The sequence below is a fragment of the Prionailurus viverrinus genome, chromosome D1 (genome assembly GCF_022837055.1).
Source record: "Prionailurus viverrinus isolate Anna chromosome D1, UM_Priviv_1.0, whole genome shotgun sequence".
NCBI classification, from domain to species: Eukaryota; Metazoa; Chordata; class Mammalia; order Carnivora; family Felidae; genus Prionailurus; species Prionailurus viverrinus.
This window is the reverse complement of record NC_062570.1, coordinates 71,678,859-71,690,880: the sequence shown is the minus strand read 5'-3', so window position 1 is coordinate 71,690,880 and position 12,022 is coordinate 71,678,859. Positions and strand designations below refer to the sequence as shown.

The 12,022-nt window shown below is 41.7% G+C and overlaps 1 protein-coding gene across 3 annotated transcripts in view; it reads right to left on the bottom strand.

The window, feature by feature from the left end:
* INSC (INSC spindle orientation adaptor protein) overlaps positions 1-12,022 on the bottom strand; it is a 125,422-nt gene that overhangs the window by 45,785 nt on the left and 67,615 nt on the right. For all 3 annotated transcript variants that reach the window (XM_047878660.1, XM_047878659.1, XM_047878662.1), the window contains one exon: positions 4,075-4,188. In XM_047878660.1, the coding sequence (XP_047734616.1) occupies positions 4,075-4,188 (114 nt within the window). The remainder of the gene's footprint in view (positions 1-4,074; positions 4,189-12,022) is intronic.

The window sequence follows — 12,022 nt, the reverse complement described above, 5'->3', positions numbered from 1 at the left end:
AACTTGTGAAGATTGATCTGAACTTGGCCCTGAGGGCACTCGCCTTTAACCTCACCACCCCTGGCTCTAACTAAACCCGTTACGCTCTGTTCCCCAAACTGAAAAAAATGTAAGAAGCTGAGTCCAGCAAAATATCATCCACTGTCAGATTTCTGAGAACTCTTTCAACAAAAAATGTACCGAGCACCAGGCACTGTTTCATGTTCTGGGGGCGCAGCTGTGACTGACAGCGCAGATAATGAATGAGCAACTAGAAGAAGCCACAGCGATGACTTCTGGGGCCCAGCACAGACTCGCTGCAACAAGTCCTCCCAAATCTGCCCTTCCCGGCGTCCCACCAAGATCAGCCTGGCAGCCTTCTTCATTCTAAGAGTTTTGCTGCTTATCACTGCAGGCACCAAGATGAGTTCGTAAATTCTGACATTTTACCATCAGCTGAGAGCGTTCTTTAACTTCCGTATTCCTACTTCCTGTTGGGGTGGTTCATTTGGTGGGAAACGGGCATATCATATATGGCCGATAAATTCATCCACGCAGCCAAAAACTATTCATGGTGCAGTATATGTCAGACGCTGGGCTAAGCACTGAGCAAGACTGCCTTGGTCCATATTGAACTCAGGCTCTGGCAGCCAAGGAGTCATGGGGGCTGTGGAAGGGTCAAAGAGAATCACTCTGATGTTAAACACACATCACTCCTCTGATGAAGATATAATCTATTGTGCACCAAGACACTTACCCCCTCTGACTTCCTGCTTCACCATCCTTTATCCCTGTCTTCCTACTTTCTCATGGTCTCTGGGACATCTGATGAGGGTTCCACATAAAGACCTTACTCAGAGTCACTAAGTAAAATCAAATTAGTGTTTAAGGTAAGAAGAAACAGAAGTCCTAAGTTCTCCCCAGCCAGCCCGGCTGGTTATTATTGACCTCCCTCCAGATATAAGTTATTTATACACATATATGTGCTTATGTATGTAGGTACATTTATATATGTGTGTTCACATATGTATGTTTATATTTTTATGCGTGTGTTTATATTTAATCATATATAGTATAAAATATTTATATGTATGATGATAGAGATGGTAAGTGACAGATAGATACATTGATAGATATGATAGATAGATGGACAGGTAGGTAGGTATTTACATCTGGAGCAGACAACAAAGAAATGGCACCAAAGAATGCCAGACTGAGAGCCAGGATCAATGTGGCAGCCTTCCTTTGGCTGGGGAGGCACTGAACTCAGCATAACTATATTTAAGCCTCAGTACCCATTTGCATTGGGTTCTCATTACATTGTTTGCCAAGCCTGTGAAAAATAGCTTTCTTTGCATTTTTAGCTACTGGGAAATCTCAAGGGAAGAAATGCTGAATCCAGACTGAGGGGATTCTGGTTCAAATCCTGACTTTGCTGCAGGTTAACTTCGGCACAGAACAGGGTCACGGCAGCTACACAATCAAGCTGTTGGGGGAACAACTGAGTTCATGTATGTGAGAGGGCCTCACCCAGGTGAGGGTCAGTCTATGGAAAGCTTCCTGGTTAGAAGAATGTCTCAAACCTTCATAAAAGGTATCCCAAGGGTTGGAATACATGGAAGGGAGAGGACGAAGGAGGCTCCAGAGGAAGGTACATGGAATAGTTGTGTGGACCACCCTGAAAACCTCTCAAGGACCCAAGAACAGCACTCGTCTTAGAGTAGAGCTGGGAATCGCCTGAGCTAGCAGAATTGCACTGTTGGCTAGAGCTTGTTTAATTTTATAGAAAGCTATGGGCTCAAAGCCAATGCGTATAATGGTATCTATTATTCAGACAGACTTGGGATAAGCTGTCATAAAGCTGAGGAGGCTACTTGTGGGATGTAGGCTAGTGATGGGGGAAATAATAGAAGAGCAGGATAATTGTGACATAGCACAAGGGAGTTTGCTCTGCTCTGCACTCAAGAAGGGATGGGGCTTACTACTACCATCACAGGGAGGGCTGGGCTTGTTCTTTGGTCTTAAAAGGCACCCAAGAGGCTGAGAAGGCAGACCTCAGACAGATGAAGGGCCCAAAGACAGACCACACTGGGCCCTGAGGAGGTAGGTGGGGCAGGCCACTTCGAGGCCCAGATTTGCCCCAAATTTGTCACAGTGTTGGGCACACTACCTGAGCATCAACAGTGAGGATGCTGTGTAGAGTGCACCAGGGGCTCCCAGCTCCTGTGTCACTGTCAGGACTAGAAACTCAGACATGGTGACTCCACTGGAGGAACAAGTCTCACCCTCTTCCAGGCTGGGAAGATGGGAGTCATCACTGAATCTTCTCTTTGCTTCAGCCTTCTGTCTACTCTCTCCCAAGGACTCGAGACACAAGAAGATTGAGATGAAGATTCTGGAGGCAGAACATCTAGTTAAAATCCCAGCTCTGCACTTAATGTGCATGACCTCGGACAAGTTATTTACCTTCTCTCTGATCCTCTGTTCCCTCATCTCAAAAATGGGAATTATATTTATAACACATCATCAGATCATTGACAGGATCAGATGGGATAATGAATGAAAAGCTTAGCACAATGCTTGGAGAGAAGGAAGGATACAGAAAATAACAAAGGTTGTGGAAGGCAGAGAGAAGGGCAGAGGAAGGAACAAGAGGAGAAGAAGGAAAAAGAGGAGGAGGGTTGCTAAGAGGCAGTTCAGAATAGTAAGCAAGAGCATAGCTTTTGCTGCCAAGCAGGCAGTTTCAAATTCCAGTTCCCTCACTTACTAGCTGTGTGACTTTTAGAGCTCCCTAGCGATTCTAACATGCATCAGGATTGAGAACTTCTGAGTCACTCTTTGGCCCAAGAATCTAAAGGGCCAGGATGAAACCAGAAGTCACCACTGTGGGCTTTGGGACCATGAGCTCTGAAGTAAATAAACTTGGGCTCTAATTCTGACTCCACTCTTGATCAGTTGTGTGAACTTGAGTAAGTCCCTTAAATCATTTCCTCAATTATGGATGAGAACAACTTGATACCAACTTCCTAGGATGGTTTTGTGATTTAAAGCAAATAATGTCTGAATGCCATTAAGCACAGTGGACGGCAAGACAGCAACGCTCAAATGTTACCTGTTGCGGTTATAATGCTACTTACTGCTCCCCTAAGCAGGGTTGACAAGCATTTACCCTCCTCTTCCAGATTTCTTTTTTTTTTCTTTTTTTTTCAATATATGAAGTTTATTGTCAAATTGTTTTCCACACTCCTCTTCCAGATTTCTTTAAGGGCTTAGGTGAGTGATTCTGAGAGTGGCCATGCCTCAGGACTACCTGTAGCGCTCATTAAAATGTGGATTCTCAGGTCTCATCCCAGGACTTCAGTAAATTTAAGTGGGGGCAAAAGGATCTGTGTTTTCCAAAATCCCCTGAGAGATTGTGAGACAGAGGCAAGACTGGGGACCACTGAACCACAGCATCTTCCTGTGGCTGGCATCATACATCTCCTGAAAGACATAACTTTGTGTCCAATTAGATCATTAGTTCTATCTCCATGGCAATGTCATTTCTCAAGTTAAAAAAAATGAGCAAAAATGAAATAGAAGACGCTGGTGAGAGCCTAGGATCATCAATTGCCTGTATTTACCCTAAGTGTCTGCACACCAAGCGTAGGGGCAAATTACCCACGAAGCTGGTGAATTAGAACTCCCATTGTAATTGATGAAAACCACTGTTACCCTCAATTTTGTCTTCTCATGTGGTACTGCAGTGGCTGCAGGTATTTGGGGGATTCATCAAGAATCTGAGTTGGGGGATATGTTTTGTTTGGGTTTGGTGAGATATGTAGAGATGAGAAAGGAGGGTTGATATACCTAACAGATACCACATTAAGAGGAGTATAGGGATGAGACCCTGGGGGCACTGCTTTCTTCTCAAGAGGGAGCTGAGATCAGAGCGTCTTACCACTATTAAAGATGGAGACACCAAGGCCTTAAGAGGGGACGTGACTCTTTCAAGATCATACAGCCAACAACTTCTGGAGCCAGCTATTCCCACCAAACTAGCTCCCTCCCACTCTCCCCAAGCCTGTCACTTTGGCCTCTAACCGTGAAGCTCACCTTGGCGATGATGCGGCACAAGGGAGCCCCCTCCTGGGTCAGGCTGAACAGGTTCCCTGTGGTGGATTCCGTGGTGTAGATATTGTCTGAGGCATTGATTTTTCTCACCAGTGCCTAAGAAAATATAGCAAAGTCTGATGGTTACTCACTTCATCTATCCTCCACTAATCTTCCTTAATGGAATACCAATGGATCCATGCTCCTAAAAGCCCCCTAGAAATTATAATCCTGCCCCATTCACAGTCCCAGTATGGGGGTGGTGAGGTTCTAGCTTTGGGAAAGACATGAGCCTGTATGAGGTCTGAACTACATTTCAGAAATACGGGATAATTTCAAACCCCTGGGGCATCGACAACAAATGTGCCCCGTTCCAATCGACAGAAAATCAGCTCTCAGTACTGATGGTCTCAACAAGTACTGCTTTGTTGTTCTTCTGGCTTCGAATGACGACAGAAACCAGAAGTTAAATTCAACCCTAAAGTTGAAAACCAAGGGGTTGCTACTGCTATGGCCAAAGAATTGGTTTGTTTGGGATGACTGATAGCCAACGGGTGGGTATCCAGCTGGGTAATGGGTTCAGGGGTTGAGTCAAGAGAAGTAGCCTCCAACAAAACAAAACAAAACAAAACAAAACAAAACAAAACAAAAAAGAGAGAAGTAGTCTACAGTAGCTTACTCCTTGGGAGGACATTTGCATTGTATAGCCAGGCCAAAATAGCAATACTGGGATTCCTGTCTAAGAGTGGGTAACTCGGGAATGTCACCCCGCTCCAAGCTGAGGGAACTAAGGTTTGTGGTAAGAAGGCTAGAAGGGACTGGACCTAGGACCCAGGGAGGACCAGGAAGAAAAGCAAATGGAAAATTCATCAACAAATGAGACATAAAGATTAGTTTAGCTTATTTCTGGGAAAAAGCTTTTTCACGTATCTTGAAACTACTTCATAATCAGCCATTTGCTTTGAAGCATATGATTCATTGATTATAAATGATTCCTACCTGCTAATTAATTCTAGTTGCTGGAGTTTCTCCCGGGAGATGTGGAGACAGTGATTCGGAAGACTTGCCCTGGGGGTGCTTCATGCAAGAAAGTCACACCTCCAGAGCTGGGGGCTCTGAGCAGTTGCTATGTTATTTTAAAATATCAAAATGGATTTGTTTTTTAATTAAACCCACCGTTACGGGAAAAAAAAAAACACTTAAAAGGAAATAGACTTGAGTTCTAGTGCCAGATTGCCTTTTTTAACATGTTACGTTGATGAGGAAGTGTGCCTGAGGTTGAAAGCAGGGACTCTGGACTCAAACTGCCCTGGGTGCAAATCCTGGTTCTGCCATGGTGTCCGGGTGCCCCAGAGCAAGGAATGTAGCCCTTCTGTGATTCAGTTTTCATCTGTGTAAAACAGGGTGGAATTTACAGCGTCTATCTCCTAAGGTGGCTATACCCATTTATTAAGGTAGCCAATATACAGGGGCTCCTGGGTGGCTCAGTCGGTTGAGTGTTGGACTTCAGCTCAGGTCAGGATCTCACAGTTCATGCGTTCAAGCCCAGCATCAGGCTCTGTGCTGACGGCTCAGAGCCTGGAGACTGCTTCAGATTCTATATCTCCCTCTCTCTCTGCCCCTCCCCTGTTCATGTTCTGTCTCTGTCTCTGTCTCTCAAAAATAAATAAACATTAAAAAAATTTTTTTAATAAAAGAAAAGGTAGCCAATATATAAATAAAGGACTTCTAAAGGTACTCGGCACATGGAAGCAAAATAAAATTGTCAGCGGTTACCATTTTGTGATCTTGGGCGATAGAGAAAAAAAAAAACCCTAGGCCTCAGTTTCCCCATTTGTAAAATGATTAAAATTAAGTGTGTTTAAGACTCAAGGTAAATGACTCTCTTTTTCTCTTTATTCAAACTCATAAAATACTTCACACATACAATAAACTAATTCTCTACAGAGAGCAGTCTAAGATTAAGTGCGTATTTAATCAAGCAACATTAAATGTAAAAATTATTCCCTAAGGTTTGATAGATGCCTCTTATAAGATATTCAACAAAAGGTAAAATTAATAACCAAGATTTGTTACTGCAAGTCTCTGTAATGAATGTCCTTCTTACAATCCTCCCCCATCATACCGTAAGCACTTACGTAAGTCATATTAATGCTCACATGAAAACACCGATTTCATATACTGGGGGCTTGTACCTAAATCATAATTACTCAGTGTTCCTGATTAGTGTTTGCACTTCAAGCAAATTAGCATGACGTTAAACAATTCAACCCAATGTCTTTTGCAATCATCTGCTAACACTAGACCATTTACGCCTGAGAATAATTTCTTGCTAATGTCTCTACGCACGTATACCGTAATTATGCCTCAGATTATCTGAGTGAATCAGCTCTCTGACAATGAAAAGTTGTAATCATCCTTTTCATAAAGATAAATTTGGAAAAATTTGAGATCAAAGGCCCCACTGAAATCGTCACAGTATGTCAGAGCTGAAGGACCCTCAGCAAGTCTTGTCCAACCCTCACTTCACTTGAGGAAACAGAGACATAAGAAATCTGACCAAGATCAAGCATGTGATATGTGGTGGAGTTAGTTGGACCTGAAATCCTGAGAATCTGACTTCCTGTTTTCCATGTTCAGTGAATCCATCTCCTTCAAAGTCGGCAGGACCTCACCTGGACCAGCAAAGATAGAAGTCTCAAGACAAGGAGAATATTTGGCCTCATTAGCAACTCTCACCAGATTGGAGAGTGGTTCTCCATCCTGGGTCCCGTTAGCATCTGCAGCTCTCCACCCTGGGGGAGCCAGAGCTCCTGCTGCAGGGGGCAGAGCTGACTGAGAGCCCCAGCTGCTGTCCCTCTGGATCCACCCTTGTGTCCTTGTTGAGGCCATACCTCCCTGAGCTACTCCCAGCTGTGACAGAGCAGAGCAGGGGCACTACTGCAGCCCGTGGCCATTAGAGGGGACTCCTTTGGCCCGAAGGTTCCACGTCTCTTCCTATTCAAGTCTTCCTTCCACCTTTTATTTCTGTGTTCAGACCTGCAACATGGTTTTCCATGCCTGCCCCACTTCCTCCCTTTCATCCTTCACAGGCATCTATCATATCCTATCTTGGTGTCAACTTCAAACTAACACAGTCTCTAAAATCAAGATTTTTTTCAGGCAATCAAGGAGAAACTGAAGACGTGTCAAAAGTACGCCTCACCCTGTATCATAAGAAGAGTGGCAGAAAAGAGACAAAATAATGGAGCAAAGATTGATGAGACTGAATGACAGAAATAGTTTTTTAAAGACAGACTAGGCAGAGAAGAAAAAAAAAAAAACACCACACACACACACACACACACACACACACACACACACACAACCCCTGAATCTTGAAGACCAGGAAAAAGGGATAAAGAAGGGTTAAGGAAATGTACACAATCTAGCTTCTCTAAATAAGGAATTCAAAAAGGAAAAAGTATTTTTGTTTCTCAGGCAGTGACTGCAGACCTGTGAAATTGATCAGGAGAGATAAACTCTCATACATCAGCCTGGAATAAGTTCCTCAGAGGGAGCCAGGAAAATACAGTGAAGCCTCTGTGTAAAGCTTCAGATAGAGAATCCATAGTTGGACATAGTTAGGGCAGCCCAGCCACGCAAAGAAATGACATAAATGTGGGCTGATGTGACAGGGCGTGGCAGATTAAACATGGCCACAAATTCTTTGCTACTCCTCCCATAGAGACATGAGCTCCAATTCTCTCCTGCCACTACCACCTTTTAAATCTGGGCTGGCCTCAATGACTTGCTTGACAAATAAAAGCCAGCACTTGGTGGAAGTAATGTTTCAGGACGTCCAAGGCTAGGTCATGGGAAACCTTGAAGCTACCACCCAGGATTCTTGTAACATTCTTTTCAGAGTCCTGAGTTACCATGTAAGAAGTTTTGTAACTCTGAGACTGTCATGCTGGAGAAACCATGTGTAGGATCCCTGATCAATAATCTCAGTAGACACCAGCTTTCCAGCCATCCCCTCCAAGGCACTCTACATGTCGTGAAGCTTTCTAAGACTCTCCAAACCATCTGCCAGCTGAACAACACCAAATGACCTCTGTTGATGCCATATGGAACAGAAGAATCACTCATCCAGGCTCTGCCCACATTCTTGGCCCTTCAGATTATAAGATATAATAAAAATGGTTATTATTTGGGTTGTTATACTTGTTATACACTAACAGAGTTCTGGAAAACAGGAAAGGACTACAGAGAACAGCATGAAATATCTAAAGGATTGCTAGATAAATTTCTAGGTGAAAGGTTTTGAAAATGCAAATCTAGCATTGCCTACGTCCTAAAAGAATGTATTGGAGAAATGCATGAATCAGGCCCCTGAGGAAAGGCACAGAAAGACCGGACATACTATAGAGGAGATAGACAAAGCTATAACTGAATACAGGCTTGGATTAGTTATTGTTCTGATAGGAAAATATCTCCTAGGTAGGAGTATACATTGTGGGGAGGCAAATGTGGATAAGATCTTTTAGAATTGGAGGTTTGGGGCAAATATAGACTTTAATTGATTTAATTTCTCTCAATAAGGGAAATGCCAAATCTAGAAGAGTTTTCTTGAAAAACAAAAGAATGGGCCAGAAAGGAAAGAAAGTCAAAGTGATAAAGTTGCTCAAACCCAGCAACTAGTGCTCATGCTAGGAGTTAGGTAAGGAAAGATACCAACATGGGAAGCAGGGCAAACAGTCAGAAATTCAGCTGAGTCTCCCTGAAAGGAGTAGGAGATAAATGAAAGGAAAGAGAATATTGGAGGCATAGTTCATTAATGCAAAAAAAAGATGTAGCAGAAAGAAATGCTACTCGAGGTCAACCTACTCAAAAGGTATGGAAAGACTGTGTTCTGAGGAGCACACGTCACAGGGACTGGTCCTCTCGAAGCCTATAAGGATCCAGTCTTCAGGAGCATCCTTAGAAGACAGGGGTCTTACGACCTAAGCAATTCTCCATCAAGAGGCAGGGACAACAGCCAACATGATATACAACTAGAGTGTCTATGCATTCTAGGGCAGTGTTTATTTTCTTATTTATCCCTAAAGGAATTTTGAAAAATCTATGACCCCTCACACATTTTCAGTTTGACAGGGACAATTTTTCATCATAAGTTTCAAGAACAAAGTTGGAAAGGGTGTAATTTCCAGCAGATTGTAGATAATGACATAAAATAAAAGCATTGTATCTTTTAGACATATTCAACGAAACTTAAATACAATGTAACTTGATACCAACATCATCATCCACTTAAAAATGTACGAATAATCTCTTCCTTCCACATTGTGAACATTTCACATCTTTTCTTTTCATCCTTAAGTGTATGTTCCCATTCCAACCCACCCCCTCAGAATTTCATCTTCTTGTAACACATTTGAGTTTCAGTGTTTTATTGATTACCCTTGTCATATTTATCACTGAAATTTGAAAAGTCATTTTAATGGGGCACCTGTGTGGCTCATTTGGTTAAGCGTCCGACTTCGGCTCAGGTCATGATCTCACAGTTCGTGGGTTCGAGCCCCATGTTGGGCTCTGTGCTGACAGCCCAGAGCCTGGAGCCTGATTCAGATTCTGTGTCTCCCTCTCTGTCTGCCCCTCCCGTGCTGACGCTCTGTCTCTCTAAATAAATAAATAAATAAATAAACAAACAAACATTGAAATGTCATTTTACTTCCTGTGACTATAAGGTCCTAAGTGTTTAAAAATACTCTCTTCTGGGTTGAGTTACTGTTACAATTAGTATCAGTACAATTGGTCAACACAACATAGATTACTAATTTTGATAACTATACATAATAAAGATGAAAATTTTATTATAAACATAGGTCTTAATGAGATAAATGAGGCTTTGTATCCTTTTTAGGCTTTCTCATTAACTCATGTAGACATTATTGAATATTGACCTAATGCATGTTTTTATTTAATTTATTTTGTGTGGTTTATTTAAGATTATTTATTTATTTTGAGAGAGAGAGAGTGAGGGTGAGCAGGGGAAGGGCAGAGAGAGGGGGAGAGAATCCCAAGCAGGGTCCTCGCTGTCAGCATGGACCCCAGTGCTTTCAGAGTTCAAACTCATGAATCGTGAGACAATGACCTGAGCCGAATTCAAGAGCCAGATGCATAACTAAGACACCCAGGTGCTCCAATGCATATTTTTAGATGTAAACCTGAAAAATTTTGTTCCATAAATCCATAGAGACAAATGGGAGGAGTTTTTATAGGCATGCTGCTTGACCCTTTGAGTACACTCTGAATTGTGCAATCACATGGTGATCTGTCATCAAACACTATCTTTTTAATTTTTTTTAATGTTTATTTCTTTTTGAGAGAGACAGAGACAGAATGCAAGTGGGTGAGGAACAGAGAGAGAGGGAGACACAGAATCCGAAGCAGGCTCCAGGCTCCGAGCTGTCAGCCCTGAGCCCAACATGGGGCTCAAACCCACAAATCGATGAGATCATGACTGGAGCTGAAGTCGGACACTCAACCAACTGAGCCACCCAGGCACCCCATCAGACACTATTTTTAATGATCTTCCAGCTGATAAATCCTCTCAATTGGTAGAAGAAAAGAAATGGAAACCACTTGACTTGCAAAAGCAATTGCTACCCAATCATTAGAGTCGCCCATTCACTATCTCAATTTCTGGGAAGAATTCCAACAGTACTTTCTCAAGACTTATCAAATAATTATTAATTATACCCATTGCTCTTTTACTTGGAATACCTTCGGTTATCCAAATTATGCAGACGGGATTAGGAAAATCAAAATATTATTAATTTATTTGCCAATACAATTTTTAATAAAGTATTTGTGTGTGTTTCAAATATGTTTTATCAAAACCTTGAATCTACAGCTTTTGCTTGTTGAATTTATGGAAAACACCCACCCTAAAACCTAATTGGCATAGACAGTTCTTTCAGCCAAGCCAATCAGTCAAGACAACTTTTCTCAGTACAGAACTGACTTCATTTTTATTTTTTATTTAAAAACAAAAATTTTAACGTTTATTCATTTTTTGAGAGACAGAGCGTGAGTGGAGGAGGGCAAGAGTGAGAGGGAGACACAGAATCTCAAGCAAGCTCCAGGCTCTGAAATGACAGCACAGAGCCCAATGCGGGGCTCGAACGCCCGGACCGTGAGATCATGACCTGAACTGAAGTCGGACGCCCAACCAACTGAGCCACTCAGGTGCCTCCTAACTTCATTTTTGATTACGAAATGCTTTGATATGTGTTTCAAGAAATGCTCCAAAATGCACTGACAAATAATTATACAAATCACTCTCTAAGGGAAAATGTTAAAACTGTCAATATTAAAATAATAGAGAGCTAAAATAAAATTTGATTTATTAGTATATGTTTACTAAACTTTTAATAATGCAAAGTAACAGGCAGATAACATTGCAAATTTATTATAAATCTAGGAATGTGAAAAAAGGCATTGTATTCTTTCAGTAAATAGGTGGATATATGTATTGAAATTTGGTGTTCATTGTAAGGAGTAATTCAAATTTGAGAATAAAAATATCAGAAATCATTTGATTATTTTTAGTAGCTCTCACGATCAGACTTCCCTACATATTTAAAGAAGGAAAAAGGTATTTACTGCTTAAATCTAATTAGTCCAGCTGCTAGCAATTAATTTTATATTTTGCTAACAAGAAGTAGAAATTCGTATAAATATTTCATAAAATGTGTTGACAAAATAGGCTTGAACTGCTTTCTTAAATAATGTACTCCGAATCTGAAAAAAAAAAAAATCATGTAAAACTTGGATCTGTGGATTTTATACAATATATCTTGCAAAATGTCATTCTCAAAAGTATTCCAGCTACATTTAAAAGAATCATTATCGGGGTGCCCAGGTGGTTCAACAGGTGAAGCATCTGACTTCGACTCAGGTCATG